This window comes from Palaemon carinicauda, chromosome 39 (assembly GCF_036898095.1).
Source record: "Palaemon carinicauda isolate YSFRI2023 chromosome 39, ASM3689809v2, whole genome shotgun sequence".
NCBI classification, from domain to species: Eukaryota; Metazoa; Arthropoda; class Malacostraca; order Decapoda; family Palaemonidae; genus Palaemon; species Palaemon carinicauda.
In genome coordinates this window covers 22,507,046-22,531,044 of record NC_090763.1, presented here as the reverse complement: position 1 = coordinate 22,531,044, position 23,999 = coordinate 22,507,046, and the positions used below count along the sequence as shown (strand labels likewise).

Sequence of the window (23,999 nt, the reverse complement as noted above, 5' to 3'; positions counted from 1 at the left end):
ACAAATAGAGCTGCCACTCAGGAGTGTTCCTATAGTTCTCTTGAGGTAGAACCTCAAGATCATCCCTGGCAAAGTAGTGGTTGATCTGGATCATTTGTTACGCCACGAAGACTCCCAATCCGGAAAGGTTTCAATCTGGGATCCGTTGCTGCCGGAGTTTTAGGTCTGAAGACACTTAGGAACGAATTTGTGTATTACCTTTCTCCATCGCCTTGAATGAGAGATGAAGTTCGCTGACTCTCTTGGCCAAAGCCAAGGAAAGTGGGAAAACCGTCTTCAAAGTCAGGTGAAGATCAGATGCTTGGCATCCTGGATCGTAGGGAGCACCTTTCAGGGACCGAAGGACGCAATCCATGCTCCATGGAGGAGGTCTAACTTCCGACTGAGGACAGGTAGGCTCGAAACTTCATGTGAGGAGAGACAATACAAACGAAGAGGAAATGATAACTTCCTTCAGCCTAAAAGCGAGGCTCAAAGCCGAGCCATAGTCTTTCACTACTAAGACCGTGAGGAGTTTCCCTCCCGAAGGTATCCAAGGGACTCCGCAATTGGTGAAACGTGGCATCATGGGGAGTGATACCCTATCCACAACACCAACCACCGAAGTAAGTCTACTTAGCCTGGTAAACGGTAGTTGAAGATTTTCAGAAGTATCCGGATTATCCTACTCGCAATATGCTGTGAAAGGCCTCTCCATGTAAGGAGATAGCTTCCGGCATTGAAGACATAGGGATCCTGTGGCTGTGTGAAAAGATCATGTCGTGGAGGGAGTTCTCTCAGGACTTCCGTCAGCAGGTCGAAAAACCAATCGGCATGATGCCATAGAGGGGGGGGGGGGGTAAACTTCAGTATTGTCCCACCGTTGCTGGAATGCATCTTGCCATAGGACCTGGGGATCAGGGACTAGTGAACAATAGAGTGGGAGCCCATGGTTCAGGGACGTAGCAAACAGCTCCATGTCGGGGAACCCCACAAAGTTAGGACTTTGTTGTCTATTGGATGATTCAAAGCTCACTTGGAGGCCACTATCTGAGTCGCTCTGCTTAGATGTCAGCGAGCACATTTCTTTGTAGCATTCACATTGCTAGATGGCAAAGGTGCTACAAAATGATACCGCCCTGTTTGTTCTAGGTAAGCCACTACTGCGGTGTTGTTACTCGTCAATACAATCGAGTGACCCGCGAGGAACTGCTATAGGGCTAGGAAGGCAGCTCTCATCTCTAGGAGATTCATGTGACGTTATCTTTCGGACTCTGACCATAGCCCGGTGGCTGTGTGGTGCATCATGTGGGGCCCACCCCCTTTTGATGCATCTGAAAGGAACATCAATTCTGTTGAGGGGACAAGGAGGGCGACTCCTCGGCGGAAATTCTCGTCTGACATCTGCCACCTCAGGTTAATTTTCTGCACAAAGTATTCAGAGATTCCTTGTACTCAATCACTTAAATTCTGGCTACCACTGAAGAGATTGGATTTGTAGGAGTCCGTTGCAGACTACACACCAGAGTCAAATGGAGACCAATGAGATGTAATCACTGCTGGTTGGGAACACATCTCGTTGAAGGAAGAGACTTGCCACCTTCTTCTGCCTTTAGTTCCCGTCGTCTGAGGGAAGACTTTCTGCAGGCTGATATAGGAATACCCATCTCCAATAAAGAAGCAGGGATTACTTCTCAAGATTTACCACAATCCTCAGAACGCGGCAAATTCGAGGAGTTTGTATCGATGTTGAAGAAGGGAAGCCACTGAATTGGCTAGGATCAACCAGTTGTCCCGGAGTCTTAGGAGATAGATGCTGATCCTGTAAGATCAGGATGACACTAGGGTAAAAAAAAATCTTGTGACAACTTGAGGTGCTGTCGAAAAACTGAAGCACTGCACCTTCAACTGGTATTACCTATATGATCCTTAGAATACTTCCTTGATGATGGATGTACTGTACTGGAATCTGGGAGTATACGTCCTAAGGATCAAGCGTACACAAGAAGTCCTGTGTCCTTACTGCATGCTTGACTATGTCTGCTGCTGTTTCTGTGCTGAACAGAGTTTGTTGAACAAACTTGTTCCAGGAGAAGTTGAATACTGGAGACTTCTACAAGAAAAATGACTATAGAAACTAGGAGATTCTTTAATGAATCACATAGTCATGCAACAATGACATAACGCCTGAGTACGGATGTCTGTATGGGTAATCGGATTCACGTAGATTGTAGAGAAACCCGCCATTGCACTTAAACAGGTGGATGGGATATGAAGATGTGCATGCTCTTTATAGCTGAGCTGCGGATTCTCAGCCCCTGTAGTTAACCTCAGTCAATCAAAGGGGTTCAACAAATGACTCGTGTTCGCGTAACCCTTATAAGAGAAAGTCCTTCATTCAACTTGGATCACCTGTTCACGAGCCAGAGATCCATAGAAGTCGATCCCCAATCCTCCAGCGGGAGTTTGGCGAGGGGTCCTGCGTGATCCATCAAAAGGATTCAGTCCAGGGACTTAATGAGTCCTGTGGTTGGACGAGACATGTTGGTTGATTCAGAGACGAGTAGTTCAAACTCAAATGCGTTTACCCCTGTAGAAGACATCCAGTCAATGCTTGACCTTGTATTCCTACCGCTGGTACAGCGAACTCAGGTTGAGGGAGAGCATCATCGTCAGAGTGCTGATGAAGGAGACCAAGGTCATGCTGTGGGTTGGCCAAAATATATCCTTCCTCGAGGAGAGTCCTGAAGATGGAGGGTTGAAGTAGCTTGCGCAAGTCCTGAGTGAGCCTGGGCCAACGATAACAGGGTGTAAGGGGAGAGGATTCCTCGAATCTATGTTTGCTATAGTCCGTAATGTAAGCATGACCTAATTTAATCCCCTGGAAAATTATGTGATGAAAAGGAATAACCTCCAAAGGGTTATGTCTTACAAGACTTGCCCAATGCAGGCATGAAAGAACAAGAAGATCACAGGGAATCAGAATCTGAAACCCTGAAATCATCTGACAAGCTCTTTAACTTGTGGAAAGAAGTTGGAGAAAATAATCCAGAAAGATTAATTTTCCTTCGAGTCCTGTTCCGATTCACAGGGGAGAAGCAGGAGCGAGTAATCGGAAGACTGCTATTGCTGCAATCGCTATGTAGAAGTGTTCTACCTGCCTGGTGAGGTCTGGTGGTGTTTGGACGAGAGCGCATGTGTGACTAACGTAGATCTTGTCATCCAAATGAACATGTCGACTTGGGCTAACCAAATACCAAAACAAGTGACCAAAAGATTAAACACACTGAGTAAAGGAGGCGACCTAGTCGATAACGCACAGTAGTAGTAGTAGTGGTCTGATCAACGTTCATGAATGCTGATGAGAAATGGCAAGCTGATGAAAAAGTTTGCACATCCGCATGCACGGGCCCTTTAAACATCTGCATGACCTGAGCTGTGTCGAGAGCCGAAGCTCAAATGGAAAAATTTTTATTGCATAGGGAATCCTATCCAATGAACTTGTGTGAATAAAACAACAAGTTCCAGATGGAGAGTGCTGGGTTATGTACCAAGAAGGGAGTGTGTGATTAACTCCCTCAACTGTATGTCGAGGTAAGAGCTACCAAGGTAGCTCAAACCAAAGAAACTACAGGTTGAAGTTATGTGTACTGCTGCCACTGAGAGTGAACCAAATGAGTGCTATGGGGGACGTGAGAGCTAGTGTTGAGGAGGTAGCGCTCGCTTTTGCTTCAAACAGTCTAGCAAGTCGTCTGGATGAGGAGATTTGCTCGGAGACTCGAAAAGCGAACGTTTAAGCAATAGCGCTAAAGCTCTTTTGTGGATGACGAGTAAGAGAGGAAGGAGTCTCTCGCTGGGAAGAGCAGTTCACTTTCTTGCAGTGAGGATTGTATGAAGTGGAAAATTACCACCCCAGGAGTTGAGGCAACGAGACTCACCGCTGGCTGTTGGTGATTCTACCCACAAGTCTTCTAAGCGAGATGACTCTACTGGGCAAGACGAGTCAGCAGGGAAAGACTGGACAGCAAGAAGCAACATCATCTTCATGCTCTGGTGGGCTACACTCCGAGGGATTAGGAATAGGCATGAAAGAATTCTTATCCCTCTCTTAATCCCGTATAGCGAAAACTAATCCGGGAGGACCGAATCCTCGTACGGGAAAGGTGTCCACCATGAGTAGCAGGAAAACTTTGGACTTTGCCACTTTGTAATTCCTCCACTAGCTGAGCAAGCTCAGAAAGAGGGAGATCGCTGTCGTCAGCCCAATGATCAGGAACTGCTGCAGGCGATGAAGGCAGTGACAGGGCAGGAGCAGCTACTTGAACAGGAACATGATTCAATCTTTGCACTTCCTCCATCAGCTGCCATCACAGAACAAGGGAGTGTGTTGTCGTCAACTCTGGAGAAAAACCAAGAGAAAACCTAACCCGTGGACAGGAAAGGTGTCCCCCCCAGAGGCACAGGAATACGCTTCAGACTTCGCACTCCTTCCACAGGCTTTCATTGCAGAACGAGGATGTGCGTCATTGTCAGCGCTGAAGAAGAAACCACTCAAGAGAAAAACCTAACCCGTAAATGGGAAAGGTTTACTCCAAGAAGCACAGGAAACAAGGTTCCTGCTGAAGAACTTGCAGGAAGTGAGGAACACTTTCTTTAAGAACGGTGAACGACTCCCCTTCAAAGGAGGACCGAGCCAGCGGGGGAGGTCTCCATCCTACAGGTTGCCCGGCGTCAAAGTGGGAAGATATCGTACGAAAAATATTTCCACCCTCGAGGAAATGCTGCACTACTCTGTCTCTTAAACAGCAACTCACACCTGTAAGTTGAAAACATTGGGCGGAAAGAGACAAACATCTACTCACACCGAGCTAAAAGTAAAAAGTGATGATAGAACACAAGTATGTGCGTGTGAACTGGGTAGCTGACTATTCCCCCGCTAACTAGCGGTGGGGTAGTTAAACTTCGTTAAAACGCCTTATGGCTAGTTTCAGCTTCACCAAGTATTGATTATGTAATTATTGTGTTATGACTAATATTTTTTCAATTACTTTTTCTTAGAACTTCCAAATAAATGAAATGATGGAAATTTTACATCATGTTTTTCCTAAACACACCGCCTAAAACAAAAACATTCGTTTGTTTATGTTTTTTCACCAATCATAACGAACAAACAAATGCATTTACACATCCAAGTTTTAAGTAATATTACAAATATATTTTACTTACCGTACCCATAAAAATTCCTACACATGTCGCAAAACAGCTAAACCATTTTGTTTTCGTTTAGTCAACAATAAGAAACTACCGCTAACGACAGTATGATAACTTCAACCTAATACAAAGAATAATTGTATATTTCATTTCCAAAATATTTTTACTAAAATCAGTTATAAGTTTAACTTTCTATCAATTTATACCCACATTAATTATGGAACCACCAGCAAAAACAAAGAACATACTTAAAGAGTAATTGTTAATTAAAAGTTATAGAACAATGTCACCACTATAACGTTCGATGTGACAGATTGTGCGAGACTAGAGGAAATGAGGATAATTTGAATCATGATGGATTTTTAATGGAAAATCAGGATGCTAATCTAAATGTTATTACTAGACATTAACACAATTAAAATTATTGATAGGTTAGAGAAGAGAAACATGACAAATTTGAAGATAATTTGTATTTTTCCTAACCATACAAACCTTAGCTATTTACAGAGGGGGGGGGGTTACCTTTTAGCGCAGCTGAAATGACGAGCCAATAGTTTTAACGAGGGTTAATTACCCCCGCGCTAGTTAGCGGGGGGTGGGGAAGGGTAGCTTGCTACCCCTCCCCCCTCCACACACCGGTGACTTGCTTCACTTCACTTAGAGGTAAGACTTGACTTGGGGGTCAGGGATGGCGGGCACATATGTGTAAATAGCTAAGGTTTGTATGGTTAGGAAAAATACAAATTATCTTCGAATTTGTCATTTGTTCCGTAACCGAAATACAAACCACGCTATTTACAGAGGGTGACTTACCCCTTAGGAAGGGTGGAAAGTCCCCAGCCTTACTGACTTCGGCTTGCCCGGGGGCTCGATCCCTCAGTGAGCAGCACTAGAGAGAGGGAGCCCCTGTACCTCACAAGTTCCTAGCATCGCTAGGAACGAATGGCCTACATAAGCAGTGTGAGGAGGAGAGTGTGACTCGTCCTATGAAGTTGACCTTGAGACCTTCAGATAGCAATTCTAGGATAGGACGTTCCCCATACCACCTCGTCAGGGTATGGGAGACGCAACAGTATTAAGCTTAATACTAGGAGCACAAAGAAGCATGGGTTACCTGCAAAGGTCGAGGTCAGCTATGCGAGGACCAGGATGCTGCTTCCCCAAGAGAGGGGAGAATGAAGAAAGAAGTAAGGGTCAGACATACTCTTTCATTCACGCAGACTAAGACCGGGTAACAACGCCCTCAACCTACTGCTACTTGTCCAAAAAGGAGCCTGAGGTTAGACCAGCTGTTGTGCAGCCACCACAGGGCCGCTAGAAAACGTATCGAGGCTCCTGTGGGTCACGTCTTGCAGGTAGTGGGCTGTGAAGGTCGTTTGACGCTTCCAGACCCCAGCTTGAAGTACCTGCGTCACAGAGAAGTTTCTCTTGAAGGCCAGGGATGTAGCAACACCCCTGACATCGTGGGCCCGAGGGCGACGTGACGGAGGAGGGTCAGGATTCAGGGCATGGTGGGTAACCCTTCGAATCCAAGCTGAGATGGTGTTCCTGGTGACCCTCCTCTTTGTCCTGCCTGTGCTCACAAACAAAGCTCGCACATGAGGACACACTGCAGCCGTTCTCTTCAAGTAGTGCCTCAGACACCTCACTGGACATAGTAGCAGCTGGTCTGGGTCGTTTGTTACAGAACGGAGACTCGCGATCCTGAAAGAGTCGAACCGAGGATCCGGCACTCCAGGATTCTGAGTCTTGGCCACAAACTCAGGGACGAACCTGAACGTTACCTCCCCCCATCCCCTTGAATGGGCGATGTCGTACGAGAGACCATGAAGTTCACTAACTCGCTTGGCCGAAGCCAAGGCGAGTAGGAAAGCCGTCCTCCAAGACAGGTGGCGATCGGAGGCCTGGCGTAATGGCTCGAAGGGAGGTCTCTTAAGAAACCTGAGGACTCGAACCACATTCCAAGGAGGGGGTCTCACTTCCGACTGGGGGCAGGTAAGCTCATAGCTACGTATGAGTAGAGAGAGTTCTAGCGATGAAGAAATATCCACGCCCTTCAATCTGAAGGCCAAGCTTAAGGCTGAGCGATAGCCTTTCACTGCCGAGACAGAAAGGCGCATTTCTTCTCGCAGATACACGAGGAAGTCCGCTATTGCTGGAATAGTGGCATCGAGTGGAGAGATACCCCTTCCACGACACCAACCACAAAAGACTCTCCACTTTGCTTGGTAGACTCCCTCAGAGGACCTTCGCAGGTGCCGAGACATTCTCTCCGCAACCTGTTGCGAAAAGCCTCTCTCCGCGAGGAGACGCTGGATAGTCTCCAGGCGTGAAGCCGAAGCGAAGCTACGGCCCTGTGAGGGACGCCGGAGTGGGGTTGTCTGAGAAGCTCGTGTCGTGGAGGAAGCTCCCTTGGGAGTTCCGTCAGGAGTTGCAGAAGGTCCGGAAACCATTCCGCGTGATGCCATAGCGGAGCTACCAGAGTCATGGAACAGTTGACCGATAGTCTGGTCCTGTTGAGCACCCTTCTCATCAGACAGAATGGTGGGAAGGCGTACACGTCGATGTTGTCCCACCGTTGCTGGAAAGCATCTTGCCAGAGTGCCTTGGGGTCCGGGACTGGTGAGCAGTATAGGGGCAGCTTGAAGTTCAAGGCTGTCGCGAACAAGTCCACAGTCGGGGAACCCCACAAAGTCAGGACTTTGTTGGCTATCTGAGGATCCAAAGACCACTCGGTACTCACTATCTGCGAAGCCCTGCTCAGACTGTCGGCGAGCACATTCCTCTTGCCAGGAATGAAGCGAGCTGATAGTGTTATCGAGTGGGTTTTGGTCCACCTCAGAGTCTCTACTGCAAGATGGGATAGCTGTTGCGAAAAAGTGCCTCCCTGCTTGTTGATATAAGCCACTACCGTGGTGTTGTCGCTCATCACCACCACGGAGTGACCCGCCAGGGACCGTTGGAACTGCTGAAGAGCCAGAAAGACGGCCTTCAATTCTAGCAGGTTGATGTGTAGGCACTTTTCTGATTCTGACCAAAGGCCTGAGGCCCTCTGGTTCAGAACGTGCGCCCCCCACCCTTCTTTTGACGCGTCCGAAAACAGAGTCAATTCCGGGGGGAGGACGAGAAGACTCACTCCCTTCCGCAGGTTCTTGTCGGCCAGCCACCACCGCAAGTCTGTCTGTTCCAGAGACCCCATTGGGATCAGAATGTCCGGGGAATCGGATCCTTGATTCCACCGGGACTTGAGCCGCCATTGAAGGGATCTCATCCTGAGGCGGCTGTTTGGAACCAGACGGGCCAGGGAGGATAGGTGGCCTAAGAGACGCAACCACGATTGGGCGGGGAGTTCTTTTCGCCTGAGGAAGGGTTCCGCCACCCTCCTCAGCCTTGCTATCCGGTCGTCTGATGGAAAGGCTTTGTGGAGATTGGTGTCTATTAGCATGCCTAGATAAACCAGTTGTTAGGACGGCTGCAGAGAGGACTTCTCGAGGTTTACCACAATCCCCAGATCCTGGCAAAGATCCAGATGCCTGTCTCGGTGCCGAAGAAGGGTCGACTCCGAGTCTGCTAGGATCAGCCAATCGTCCAGGTAACGAAGGAGACGAATGCCGTTCCTGTGCGCCCAAGATGAAATCAGGGTGAACACACTGGTGAACACCTGAGGAGCTGTGGAGAGACCGAAACACAGCACCTTGAACTGGTAGATCTTGTTGTCTAGGCAGAATCTCAGGTACTTCCTGGAAGACGGATGGATTGGGATCTGGAAGTACGCGTCCTTTAGATCCAGTGTACACATGAAGTCTTGTGGTCTCACCGCAAGTCTGACCGTGTCTTCTGTCTCCATGCTGAACCGGGTTTGTTTGACAAACCTGTTCAGAGCTGAGAGATCGATGACGAGTCTCCAGCCTCCAGTAGCCTTCTCTACAAGAAAGAGTCGACTGAAGAAGCCTGGGGAGCCGTCCACGACCTCCTGGAGAGCACCCTTCTCGAGCATGGTCTCGGCTTTGGCCTGAAGGGCCAGCCCCTTTGCCGATCCCGTGGCATAGGAGCTCAACGACACTGGATTCGCTGTCAGGAGAGGTTGAGATGTTGTGAACGGGACGCGATAACCTTGGCCGATCACAGAGACCGTCCAAGCATCGGCCCCGTGTTGCTGTCACCTGCGGACGCAACGCTGAAGGCATCCCCCCACAGGTGGACATGCAGGGGGACTGCCACCCCTAGGAGTCTTGCCTCCCCTGGAGGACTTACCGCCCCTCTTGACCTTGGCTGGAAAGGGCTGGGGCTTAGACACCACTTTCTTAGCTGCCGGTGCCTGTTTGGGAGCCTTACGAGGCTGTTGCTGCTGTTGTGGCGGGGCTGGAGGCTTATAGGGCCGAGTTGTAAGGGCCCTGTGGAGGAGGGAATCCGTGCTGGATTTCCTCCACCTCTCAGCCGTTCGCTCCATGTCTTGAGGCTCAAACAGGCTCTCCCCCAGAAGGGAAGCATGTCGGAGCCTACACACATCTACGGCGGGGACCTTCGGATGGAATCTCTCGGACACAGCATCGCGACGCTTCAACACCGAGTTGGCCCACAGGGTGGTAACCTGGTGCGCCAAAAACTCGATGGAGCGGGTGCCCGAGAGCAAGAAGGTCTCTTGAGCCTTCCTATTGGTCTCCTTGGACAAGTCCTCCGATCGCAATAGGATGCCCAGAGATCCTAGCCAGAAGTCCAGCCACGAAGTGGCCTGCATGGCACACTTAGCGACCTTCTCGTGGTTAAGGATCTCTGCCGCCGAGAACGACACCTGCCGGGCAGAGAGTTTCTCAAGGGGAACTCCCTTCGCCAGCTCCTCCACAGAGTGATGGAGAGGAAGAGCGAGGTTGTGCTCACCCAGGATCTCGAAATACCTCCTCTGCTGGAGGCGAGGAGGAGGGATGAGCTTGTTCCCGGCAGTGGAACGACTGGAGGAGGCAAGAAGTGCGAGCTGAGCGTTTGCCCTAGCCCTGGCACTCTTCAGCCCCCGAGACCAGGGCAGAGCTGCACTGGTCTTAGGGGCTTTCCGAACGTCAAACACTTCTTCCAGAATCGTGTCTTTGCCTTCACGGGGGGCGATGACTGGATCCGTAAGCCTGTTAAGTTGCCTTATCAGGCTTAGGACCTGCCAGAAGGCATGTTCGGATTCTTGCTGTTCTCCTCCCTGCGGGCTGGCAGCTAAGTCTCCTGCCCCAGGAATCTCTTCCTGGGGTGATATGTGGACATTCCCCTGGGTAGTCGTGGGTTCCTGACGAATCCTTGCAGAGGATTTAGGGACGGTCTTGGAATCCTTGGATTCCCTCCTGGGAGGGATACAGGATCCCAACAACGAGGTTCGAGGGGCCCCTTCCTCACGAGACGATTCTCCTGCCTGAAGCGAAGTCTCCCCCCTGGTGCCGAGGGGAAGACTACCGCCCCACTGGACTCACCTGAGGACGGAAAGGCCTCGTCCACGGGAGAAGGAGAGAGTACTCGTGCAGGAGAAGAGACCTTCGCGACCGACCTCTTGGGAACCAACTTCGCCCTGGGGGAAGTCACCACGAAGTCCACTCCTCTCTTTCTCTTCAGCGTAGGAGAGACAGCCGTTGGTTTGTTACCCTGGCCGGCGAGTGCTGGTTTCATAACCCTCACTAACGCCCGTGCCAGAGGACCAAACCAAGTCTGCTGCTCCAAGGACACAGAGTCCGAAATCCTCGCTAAAGGGAAAGGGATCGGGCGATCCTTTGGAGTGGACACGACAGTATCTGCCTGAAAAGGTGGGGAAGAATGCTGTACTAACCTCTCCTCGTCCTGCACTACCAACCTGTGTTTGGATGGAGGTGATCCCGAGTGCCGTCAAGGAGCACGCGTTCCTGCTGCTACCACCGGCTGCGGAATTCACCGCGAACGATGGTCCCGCGAGGGCGAATGGTCGCGCGAAGGCGAATGGTCGCGCGAAGGCGAATGGTCGCGCGAAGGCGAATGGTCGCGCGAAGGCGAATGGTCGTGCGAAGGCGAGTGGTCGCGCGGGAGCGCAGGTGGATGATCGCGCGGGCGCACAGGCGAGCGGTCGCGCGGGTGCACAGGTGAGCGGTCACGCAGGCGAGTGGGCGCGAGGGCGGGCAGGTAAATGAACGCGTGTCCGAGGCGACGAACGCAAGCGTTGGCGCGACAGCGAGGGAACGCGCTGCCGCGTAGGTGAGGAAGATCGCTGGCGATGTAGATCCACAGGCGATCGATGACGAGCTGGTGAGTGCAGTCGCTCAAGTTGGCGATGGCGCGATGTGGCATGTCGACGCACTGGCGTGCGATGGTGAGCAGCATGCGCAGGTGAATGACCGCGTAATGGTAAGCGATGGCGAGCAGCATGCGCAGGTGAATGATCGCGTGATGGGGTGCGATGGTGATCAGCATGCGCAGGAGGGCGATCGTGCAGGGGCGAGCGATGGCGAGCAGCATGCGCAGGTGGCCGATCGCGTGATGGGGTGCGATGGTGATCAGCATCCGCAGGAGGGCGATCGTGCAGGGGCGAGCGATGGCGAGCAGCATGCGCAGGAGGGCGATCGTGCAATGGCGAGCAGCATGCGCAGGCGGGCGATCGCGCGATGGCGAGCTAGAAGCTGGCAAACCATGTTCCTTCAGGAGCGTTGGAGAACGTTGGCGCGCTAGCTGTCGCTGTTGAATAGGCGATACTAAAACCGCCTGTGCGTGCTGGCAAGCTGGTGAACGCTGGCGAGGAGGTAATCGCTGGCGCGTAGGTGATCGCTGGCGAGCTGGAGATCGCAGGCGAGCAGAAGGTCGACGCGTGTCATGTGAAAGGACAGGTGGCGCGGCGCGTTCACGAGCAGGAACTGGGAGATCGCTGGCGCGTTGGCGAACATGTGATTTTGACACGCGCAGCACGATGTTGCGTAGCCACAGGACCAGGCAGATTGTGAGCAGGGAGTTCAGCAGGAACTAAAGGGTGGTCAGAGACCGCAGGGCGATGGTCCTCAAATGAGCGCTGACGCTCGGAAGAGAGCTGACGAGCAGGAGAGCGCTGGCGAGGGGGGCGAACATCAGGAGAGAGCCGACGAGCAGGTGAGCGTCGGCGAGCAGGAGAGTGCTGAAGATCAGGAGAGCGCTTGTGCGCTAGCACTGCTCGCGTAAGGGAAGGATCCCTTAGCCCCGAAGGGACCGTTGCCCGTCGGGTGACGAGTTCACCAGAAGGCGAAGATCTGGCAGGAGATGGTGAGCGGTCTGCAGAGAGGTTCAAGGAGGGCGGAGCTGTAGGTTGAGGCTGACGAGGAGAGTCCCCCCCGGAGGATGAAGACCCAAAAAGGCGCCTCTTAGTCCCCCTGTAAGGGGAAGGGAGGCCCTTGTGGCGTAGCGGACGGTGAGCCTTACGGCGGAGGCGGCCTCGGGGAAGATCGTCGGGACCATCGGACCTCCGAAGGGGAGTCTCCATTAAAGCACTTCCCTCAGAAGGAAGCTGAGCAGCAGCCGAGACTGAAGGACTCACTTCCCCTTCGAAGGATGTACGGAAGGAGGAGGAGAGCCTTTAGCACCATCACCCGCAACAGCACCTGCGGCGGAAGGCCCAGCCACGTCGGAGGCCTCTGTCACCACGACGTCGACAATAGACAGAGGGTCTACCTCTGCTACCACCGGCGACTGCTTAACAGCGGCCCCCAACGAGACAAGGTCAATAAGAGCGACCCTGGAGGGCAAGCCCTTAAGCCCCAGGGACGACCAAATCTGTAAAAGATCATCACTGGATAAGGCATTATCAATAACCTCCCCCGGAGGAGGAGGGGGAACCGCCTCGCTATGGGAGGCGACGCCCTCTCCCCCCACCGAAGGTCGGGAAACAGAACAAGGGCCTGCGCTCCCACTCGGCCGACTCTCCTTAGGAGGCGGACGAGGGGGAGCTTCGGAGGAGGTTTGGGCGGCGGAAGAAGAGTCCCGAGAACCTTCCTCCTTCAAGGCTAACCCCGGAGGAGAACGGTCTCTCTTGGACTTCTTCTTACGCCGACGGCCAAACCTCTCCCACTGGGAGGCAGACAACTCCCTGCACTCACGGCACATGTTCTCCTGGTCACACCGTCGGCCCCGACATTGAGGGCAGAGGGTGTGCGGATCCGTATTTACGTCCGACATGAAAGTCCCACAAGGACGACCGGCAACTCCAGGGCATGTACGCATTGTAAAGAAATAACTGAAGGTCAACTTCCAACCAACACACACGCTGAAAAGAAAAAGCAGAAAATTAAAGGCTGTCACGAGGGCGATGAGCAGACACGTCTGATCACCGCCGAGCCAAAAGTTAAGTGAAGCAAGTCACCGGTGTGTGGAGGGGGGAGGGGTAGCAAGCTACCCTTCCCCACCCCCCGCTAACTAGCGCGGGGGTAATTAACCCTCGTTAAAACTATTGGCTCGTCATTTCAGCTGCGCTAAAAGGTAAACCCACCCCCCCTCTGTAAATAGCGTGGTTTGTATTTCGGTTACGGAACAAATAAAGGTTACTGACAACATAACCACAACTGGATGTTTATATTTTGTCAGCTGGACTCGCATAGAGAAGAGTTGATTTCATTGTTGACGGAAATTTTTCTCAAATAGGCTTTTCATTATGAAATTCTACCAATAAAAATGAAAGGTAAATATGGTTTCGTTCCATTTATTATTAGTTACAACCCTAGGCCTACGCGAGCCTACCAATACTTGAAAAAACAATAGATTCGATACGTTATGGGCCACGTGACTCGCAGACTTTGAATAGCTTCGCAGATAGAAAGAATTTATTTTTGAGAACTAGCGACCGCAGTAATGGGGAAACACAAAATTCAAAAGCCCATATTTCAGGACCCTACTGTACTTAAAATGCATTTTCTGAAAAATCCCAAAGCAGATTTTTGTCATAAAATGCTGGTTCTGAAAAACTTACAAACTGTTTGGCCTTGAAAATATGAATAAAAAACCCTTAACTCTTGGACTAGTACAACAGAAGTACTTGTAGGTGCAGGAACGTTCGTCAAAAGTTTGTGAGATGTGGCACATCCTAGTACATGATGCTCAGTAGAGCTCTCTCTAAAGGCTCACAAAGTGCCTGTCTCGTGTTCCTCCTTGCAACAACAAGCATACTTGGATTGTAGCGAGCAAGGCGTGACTGGTTTAGGGGAAGTGCTTACAGGTGTTGCAATACACTTTCTAACCGATCCAGCAGATCCCAGGGAGTTAATGCATGAGTTGCGAGTCCAGAGGGGTGCACAAACACGAAACTGACTCGTGATAACAGAGTATCAAGGTGGGATATGTCTTTGGCTTCGGGTGTGTTCACAGGAAGGCTTAAAGAACCTACCTCCGAAGACCTGATGTGTGGAAGTGATGAGTCACGCACACACTTGCGAGCAGCTTAAGGGGGAGAACACTTGAGAGAGGACGACCCCTACCATCTGCGAGTGTCCGCCGTCGAGGTCGGTAAGCTCACAAGGTTAAGGATTGCAAGAATCCTCGGGCTGAGCAAACTTAGCGTGCATGCTCACCAGAGGAGATTCACAACCTGGGCTTTTGGTAAGTGACATTCGTACTTTTACCGATATGATTTGGGTTTTGTTTAACATCTGCACATTTGTATGTTTTGAATTTTAATGTTACATCTTTTATTCAAATATGTTCTAGTAAAATACTAATTTGTAAATGTGTATCTTCTGCATAATCAGATTACTTTGACTAAGTTATCATCTGTGATGGTTATGGTTCTTTAGTTGTCTAGTATTTTTTGTGGGTAAGTTGGTCCTTGAAGTATTCGTGGTAGTTTTATTTTTGCATTAAAACTCTTACCGCAAAAATAAAACTGCTGCTGAAAATTACCGGTTTACAGTTTTTTTTTTTTTTCAGAAGAACTGCTTTTCGAACTAATCTAAAATGTAAAAAAGATATACTTATAAAGCATTTCTATTTCACATAGATAATGTCAAAATTATTAGCAATAACAATGCTAATTCTTCTTTTGCCTCTGCATAAGGTGACCCAAATAATTAATTTAAAAGAAAATTAAAAATAAAAAAAATTACCGTACCTTTTATCAACGGAACAGGTTGCAAACACATGAGCCTCATTTGGTGACCACTGTATATCTTCAACTGATGCGGTGTGACCCTCATAAGGCTTATCTCCCACAGTCCACGTATCATCTTTAGGTTTCCATAGATATATAAATTTTTCACAGTCTCCCGTGGCAAGCGTACCTATAAAAGTTTACTTAATTATCACAAAGAACAGGTTATTAAAATAGATAAAAAATTTAAAAGTATATAATTTGTATTTTTTCCAGCTATACATACTAAGTCCTTTAACCGCTTTGCTACGATGACATCGTTGCTGTCAAGACATACTTAGGGATACAGAAGATGACGTCCGAATACGTCACTTGCAAATATTGTGTAAGAGCTATTTTAGTCTGATTTTATTTTAACATTGTGAATCTCACCACTACCTCACAGATCCTTACATCTCACCCTACCACCAACCGAAATAATTGCAATTCTAGTCCTTATTTATGATTATGTAATGCTTAATTTATATATTTCTATATGTTCAAATCATACAGAAAGTACTACGTAGGGTTCTTCAACCATCATCGGTTCTCCACCTCTGACTCCACTCACATCACCATAAAGTTTTACCAGTAATGCAACTTGTTGATACACAAGGTTTGTTTTTCTTATTTTATTCCTTTATTCTCATCTACCATTTCTACAAAATAATATCATCTTATGTCTTATATATTTCATATTAGTATTGTTCATTGTATTCATGAGTATAACTTAGCCTACTATCATCATTTCCATCTATGTTCTTACATGCGCAGTCTCTATTTAAAAGCCTATGAAATACCGAAAACAAGAAGTATCCAGTCTATAGTGAGTCACATGCAAGGTGGAATGACAGAAGGACAAACTAACCTTATGTCTAATGAACTGAAACTATATTACGTCTTGCTTGACGGTACATTCGGGCACACTATTCTATTTCCTTTCTCTTCCTCTTGTTATTTTGAAGTTTTGATAGTTTACATATGAGATCTATTTTAATGCTGTTATTGTTCTTAAACTTGTCTTGTTCATTTTCTTAATTCCTTTCCTCACTGGGCTATTTTCTCTGTTGGAGCCCTTGGGCTTATAGCATCCTGCTTTTCCAACTATGGTTGTAGCTTAACAAATAATAATAATAATAATAATAATAATAATAATAATAATAATCTTTCTCTCTCTCTGGGGCAGAAATACAGTACTGTATGTTTCTTTCGCTATCAGTTTTTTATTGGTTTATCGTATACCTTATAAATTATACATTACAGAATACTTCTTGCGTCAAAGGAAACAAATGGATATATTCATTACATTTCTGTGTGATGTAAAGTCCGTTATCACTGACGAGTAGTTTTACACCTTTCACGGACTATTTATCATGGAATTATTATGGAATAACAGCCACTTCAATAAATATAAAGGTTTTTTTTTTTTTTTTTTACAAAATGACAGTGCTTTACCATACCTCATAAAATACTTCTTGTGTCAAAGGAAAGAAATTAATATTTTCATTATATTTCTGTATAATGTAAAGTCCATCATTACTGACGAGTAGTTTTTTATATCTTTTGACTGCTATTCATTGTGGAATTATTACGGATAACAGTCAATTCAATTAATATAAAGATTTTTTACACAAAATTACAGTATCTAACGAAAATTTAATAAAACAAATTTTTGGAAAATTATTCTATAATATAATAACTTCACAATGAATGGAAAAAATATTTTAGTTGTTTAGAGTGAAATACAACAGGATATAAAGCAAATTCTTGAAAAATGGAGTTTTTATGATAAAACAAAGTTTTATGAATACAGTACTTACCTGGCAGTTATATATACATAGCTAATAATCTCTATTTCAGCAGAATTTTTCTAAACGTTGCAACCGCCTTGTGGTGGTTGGGTAGTTACACCCGTTAAAGGGTGGTAGGAGGAATCATTCCCGTTTCCTGTTCTTCAGTTCATCTATGCCTGACCTGTCTCCTGAGGGGAGGTGGGTGGGCCTTCGAATGAATATATAACTGCCAGGCAAGTATTCATAAAACTTTGTTTCATCATAAAAACTCCATTTTTATGAATAGAACTTACCTGGCAGTTATATATACATAGCTGATTAACACACTTGGAGGAGGGTGATAGACAGTAAACATCCTTGGGGAAACAACCAAAAAAGTTGTAGGATAAAAAAAAACACCCTGATTCCTTACCTGCTAAGGTAGCTAACTTCAAAGGTTCCTGCCTCTTGAGTCGCTTTCCCTTAGGAGTGTCGGCCAGGATGTGACCTGCAGTGCTGAAAACACTCAATCGAGTGTGTCAACGGGGTGAGACCAACAATCTGACTAGACTTCAGGACTACCTATTGCCCAATATAAAAACTGCAACCTTACCAAACCAACCACCTAACTTTTGCAAAGTAGATAAAAATTATCTAACTAGACTGAGGTGACTGTACACAAGTCGAAGTCCTCAGACAACCAATAAAAACACTAACCTACGCACAAGTATACAAAACTAAGGTTGAGGGGAGGTAGTAACTCCTTTGCCTAATACAGAAGCCGTAGCTACGTATGGGCCCAAGGTATAGCATTTCTCATAATCCACTCTCACCTCTCTGAGGTACTGAGAGGCGAACACAGAGTTGCTCCTCCAGAATGTCGCATCCATAATTTGTCTGACCGACCTGTTCTTGCGGTAAGCAAGCGAGGTCGCAATGGCTCTCACTTCGTGAGCCTGCACTTTTAAAAGTCCGAAGTGTTCCTCCTCACACAAGAGATGCGCTTCTCTTATAACTTCCCTCAGGAAAAAAGACAAAGCGTTCTTGACAAGGGGCTTCTGAGGATCTTTCACAGAACACCACAGGGAGCTAGAAGAGCCTCTCACATTTTTCGTGCGCGACAAGTAGGCCTTGAGGGCTCGTACTGGACAGAGGAGCCTCTCTTGCTCTTGACCCACTAGGTTAGTCGAGTTAGGAACCTCAAAGGTCCTTGGCCAGGGCTTAGAAGGGTTCTCGTTCTTAGCGAGGAAGTCTAATCTTAAGGCACAAACTGCCCCATTCAGATTGAAGCCTACCTGCTTTTCAATTGCATGGACTTCACTGACTCTCTTAGCTGTTGCTAAGGCCAAAAGGAAGGAAGAGGGTTTTCTTCGTAACCTCCCTAAGGGGAGCCTGTGAGATGGGCTCAAATCTGCACAGAAATTTAAGAACCACATCAAGGTTCCAAGAAGGGGTCTTTAACTGGACCTGCTTGGTTGTCTCAAAAGACTTCAAGAGATCATGTAAGTCCTTATCGCGAGACAAGTCCAAGCCTCTATGCCGACAGACGGAAGAGAGCATACTTTTGTACCCCTTGATTGTGGACACAGCCAGCTCAGTGTCCTGCCTGAGGTACAACAAGAAATCTGCAATCTGGCTCACAGAGGTAGTGGATGAGGAAATCTTGTGCTTCCTAAACCAAGCCCTAAAAGTCTCCCACTTGGACTGGTAGACCCTCTGAGAAGAGACCCTCCTCGCTCTGGCGATAGCTTTTGCAGCTTGCGCTGAAAATCCTCTCGATCTGACGAGCTTCTCGATAGTCTGAAGGCAGTCAGATTGAGAGCGAGGGGGTTTTGATGATACCTCTCGAAGTGGGGTTGTCTGAGCAGCTTTGGACTTGCAGGGAGGCTTCTTGGAAAGTCCATCAACAAGTCCACCACCTCCGTGAACCATTCCCTCATCGGCCAGAAAGGCGCTATCAGGATCATTCGTCCCGAATCCAGGAGAGTGAATTTCCTGACTACCAGATTGATGATCTTGAACGGGGGAAAGGCATATGTGTCCATCCCCGTCCAATCCATCAAAAAGGTGTCTACTGCTATTGCCTCCTTGTCCGGAACCAGGGAGCAATAGTTGGGGATCCTCTTGGATAAGTTGGAGGCGAAAAGATCGATGAGGGGTCTCCCCCACAGCCTCCAGAGACTCTGACAGACCTGTTGGTTGAGGGTCCATTCTGTGGGAAGGACCTGCCCTTCCCTGCTGAGCATGTCCGCCCTCACATTTCTCTGTCCCTGAACAAACCTCGTCAGCAGACCTATCTTGTTCTCCTTCGCCCAAAGAAGGAGCTCCCCTGCTGTCTCGAACAGAGACAGATAGTGAGTCCCCCCTTGCTTCCTGATGTAAGCAAGAGCTGTGGTGTTGTCTGAGTTGACCTCCACAATCTTCCCAGACACCAAGTCTTTGAAGGCCTTTAGCCCCAGAAAAATGGCCATCAGCTCGTTGTTGTTGATATGCCATTCCAGCTGATTTCCTTCCCAATAGCCTGAGACCTCCTTGCTTCCTAGTGTTGCCCCCCAACCTGACTCTGATGCGTCTGAAAACAACACTAGGTCTGGGTTCTTCTTGTGTAAGGAGATCCCTTCCCCTAACAAGGCTGGATCCAGCCACCACTTCAGAAGATTCTTGACTTCTGTTGGAATGGGGAAGGAAAAGGAGTCTTCCTGCATCTTTCTGTTCCACGTTTTCGAAAGAAAGTGCTGAAGAGGCCTTAGATGGGGTCTCCCCAGAGAGACAAACTGTTTGAGGGAGGATAGAGTCCCCAGCAAACTCATCCACTCCTTCGCTGAGCACCTCTTCTTGTCCAGGAAAGTTCTGACTTTTACGAGACACTTGGTCCGTCTTTCCTGTGAGGGAGAAGCCCGAAAAAGAACTGAATTCAGAACTATCCCCAAATAGAGAATAGTCTGATTCGGCTTGATCTGAGACTTCTCCCTGTTGATGACCAGGCCTAGATCTTGAGCCATCATAAAAGTCTTCCGTAAATCCTCCAGACATTTCTCCCTCGATCGTGAACAAATCAGCCAATCGTCCAGATAGAAGGATATCCTTATCCCCTCCTGATGCAGCCAGCCTGACACATTCGCCATTATCCTGGTGAAGACTTGAGGAGCCGTGCTGAGACCGAAGCAAAGAGCTCTGAATTGGAAGCACTTGCCCTGCATTACAAATCTCAGGTACTTCCTTGAAGTCGAATGGATGGGGACATGGAAATACGCGTCCTGCAAGTCGAGGGACACCATCCAATCCCCTGGACGTACTGATGCCAGCACCGACTGAGTCGTCTCCATGGAGAACTTTGTCTTCTCCACAAAGACGTTGAGAGAGCTGACATCCAGGACGGGTCTCCATCCGCCCGAGTTCTTGGGGTCTAGAAACAGGCGATTGTAAAAGCCTGGGGAGGATAGATCCCGAACCGGTTCTATCGCTCCCTTGTCTAGCATTTGGTCGACTAAGTCTATTAGGGCCTTCTGTTTCCCCGGATCTGTGTACCGGGCTACTAAGGCCAGCGGAGCATCTGCGAGAGGAGGTTTCTTCAGAAAGGGGATCTTGTATCCTTCCTTGATGACTGAGAGGGACCAGGTGTCCGCCCCTCTCCTCTTCAAAGACTGCCAAAAACCTGACAGTCTTGCGCCTACTGTCTGGAGGAGACGAACTTCATTTTCTGGAGCGAGGTCTGAACAAACCCCTGGTAGATCTTGGTCCTGATTCTTGCCTTCTTCCTCTAAAATCTGGTCTTGAAGAAGTAGTCCTGCCCCGAAAGGGCTGCTGGAATTTCTTTTCCTCGCGTTTCGAAGAAGAAGGAGTGGCTGCCAAGGGCTTACGAGCAGAACGAGATAAAAGGTCTTGGGTGGCTTTTTGAGCCAGAGAAAGCGTAATGTCTCTAACCAGGGACTCGGGAAAAAGATGTTGAGACAGGGGGGCGTAAAGAAGCTCAGACTTCTGCGCAATGGTAACAGACCTTGAAGTAAAAGAGCAAAGCAGGGCTCTCTTCTTTAGGATCCCAGCTGAGAACAGCGCAGCCAACTCATTCGCCCCATCTCTGAGGGCCTTGTCCATACAGGAGATAATACTGCTAAGGTCCCTAGTTCCTTCCATCTGGTCAGTTTTCCTTGCCAGTCCCTAGCGACCAGTCTAGAAAACTAAAAACCTCAAAGGCTCTAAAAATACCTTTGACGAGATGATCCAGCTCCGACATCGACCACATGACCTTGGCTGAGTTGAGAGCATGCCTTCTAGCAGAGTCCACTAAGCCAGAGAAGTCACCCTTGGAGGAGGAAGGCACTCCCAGACCCAAAGGTTCCCCAGTTTCATACCACATACCCGCTTTTGAAGCAAGACGAGCAGGTGGAAACGAGAAGGAAGTCTTAACTGCTTGTCTCCGCTCCTTCATCCAGTCATCAATCTTTGCAAGAGCCTTCTTTGCGGAAATAGACAGTTTCATCTTGATGAAGGCCGACTGTTTCTTGGCCTTCTTTCTGTTAAATTGGGATTGAGGAGATTGAGGGGCAGCAGGTTGGAATTCCTCTCCAAAAAGTTCAAGAAGGGAGCGAGAGAGAACTTTGTAATCTCCAGCAGCGTCGGCAGGTTTATCATCGTCATCAGAAACCTCCTCGAGGTCCTGATCCACATCTGCAACATCCTTCGAACGAGAAGGAGGTTCCTTAGAATCCGACAATGGCAAATCAAAGGAATCGTCCTGCGAAAGATGGGTTGCATCCTGGAGCCCAGCGCTAGAAGAATCCTTGGAACGAGAGGCAGTATCGTCCCGAAGAGGCTGGCTGGTATCGCCCTGGAGCCGAGAACGAGAGGCAGTATCGTTCTGGTGCCGAGAGCGAGAGGCGGTATCGTCCTGGCGTCGAGAACGAGAGGCGGTATCGTCATGGCGTCGTGAACGAGAGGCGGTATCGTCATGGCGTCGTGAACGAGAGGCGGTATCATATAGGTGTCGAGAACTAGGGGCGGTATCGTCGTGGCGTCGTGAACGAGAGGCGGTATCGTCCTGGCGTAGTGAACGAGAGGCGGTATCGTCGTGGCGAAGCGAACGAGAGGAGGTATCGTGCTGGTATCGTGAACGGGAGGCGGTATCGTCCTGGCATCGAGAACGAGAAGCAGTATCGTTCGAGATAGTATCATCCCGGTATCGAGAACGAGAAACCGTATCGTCCTGGTATCGAGAAGAAGTATCGCCTTGTGAAAGCACATATTCGTCATCCTGGCGCAGAGAGGGAGAAGTTTTCTTTAGAGAAGAACTCCGTTCTCTCTTAGAAGCAGACTTCTTAATAGGTAACGAGTCGTCTTTACGTCTATCAGACTGTGCGTGAGGGCGGCAAAATGCTTGCACTAACGTAAAAAGTTGTTCCTGCATGACAGACATAAAGGATTTAGCAACATCAGCTGGGTCTTGCGGCCCCGAAGGGGAGGTTGACGAATAACACTCGTAGAAGGGGGAGGATCTTCAGCAGTAGGCTTAGGCTTCGCCCTTTTCACAGGCACGGAGTCGAAATCATCCTCCGACGGACAAGGTTCGTAACTGCTAGAACCGGGAGAGAAAGAACGAGACAGTTCGTCGCGGTTCCATCTCCTCTTAGTAGGTCTTGACGCTTCAAACTTCCATTTACGTCTGGGCGAATTCGGAGAAGAAATTAACACATCCGACACGTCTTTTCCGTAACGGTCAAGAACAGCCTGGAAATCGGCAACAGGGCTGTTTGAGGCGACGGCTGACCGAAGGTACGTACCTCTCACCCCCTTTCGGTTGTCGATGTACCTTCTCCCTTGGTCCTGGGAGCTTAGTAGAGGTCTAGGCCTAGGGTAATGACAGGTTCGGTCAGTCGCCACCTCCACTGCACTAACACAAGCACTTTCACTATCCTTACCTTTAAAGGCCTCCAGTTGTTCTTTAATGGCCTTCAACTCAGCAGCCAAGCTAGCGTACCGAGGGTCATCCGCAGATACGGATCCTGTAGGAGGTGCAGGAGTTACTAACTCAAGGGAAGGATCAACTTCCAAAGAGGAATCAATTATAGGTTCAAAAGATAAATCTACACTAAGTTCGTCTTCCTTACCACTAACAGACTTAGACTTAGACCTAGAAGCTCTCCTAACTCTATTGAGCTCTAGTTTACGCACATAGCGCTTCATAATCAACCAATCCTTTTCATCCAAAACTTTACATTCCCCGCACCTATTATTAAGGGCACAAACAAAACCCCTACAATTCAAACACACGGTGTGAGAGTCTACCGCCATTTTCGGTAGTCTTACCTTACATTCCTCATTCGCACAGATACGGTAATGACTTTTTTCACTCTTAATGAAAACAGCAAAAAGGAAAGAAAGAACAAAAACACGATTGCCAAAACCCCAAATCAGAGTACTTCACCAAATAGCAGACTGGTACACCGATACAGGGAAAGCGAAGAAAAACTCTTAATGAGGAACCAACGTGTTGTCGATCCGGCCGGCAGAGATGAACTGAAGAACAGAAAACGGGAATGATTCCTCCTACCACCCTTTAACGCGTGTAACCACCCAACCACCACAAGGCGGTTGCCACGTTTAGAAAAATTCTGCCGAAATAGAGATTATTAGCTATGTATATATAACTGCCAGGTAAGTTCTATTCATAAAAATTTATTCTGTAATCAGCAGTAAAACAAACATGGAAATGTAGGTTATCATAAAGTGAGCATGTTTATCCGATGGTGACAAATTTCGTATGTAGCTAATGAGAGCAGCTGTGCTGCCTCACAGTGAAGGAGTCAAATTAGCGAATGTCTTTAAAGGAGCTGGAAAGGCCGTTGAAATTCTCAAAGTAGTTAACAGGTGGTGATGAGTGAGAGCGAGCAGCCTTGCCCACTCTCGGGTAAAAGACTCTTAAATTCTTAACTCAATCTTAGGACTAAGACTGGTGGCTGAGA

General features: G+C 48.4%; 1 protein-coding gene across 1 annotated transcript in view; it reads right to left on the bottom strand.

The window, feature by feature from the left end:
* l(2)09851 (WD repeat-containing protein 1 l(2)09851) overlaps nt 1-23,999 on the bottom strand; it is a 98,758-nt gene that overhangs the window by 17,970 nt on the left and 56,789 nt on the right. Inside the window, exon 5 of the mRNA XM_068362680.1 lies at nt 15,251-15,419. Within this exon, the coding sequence (XP_068218781.1) occupies nt 15,251-15,419 (169 nt within the window). The remainder of the gene's footprint in view (nt 1-15,250; nt 15,420-23,999) is intronic.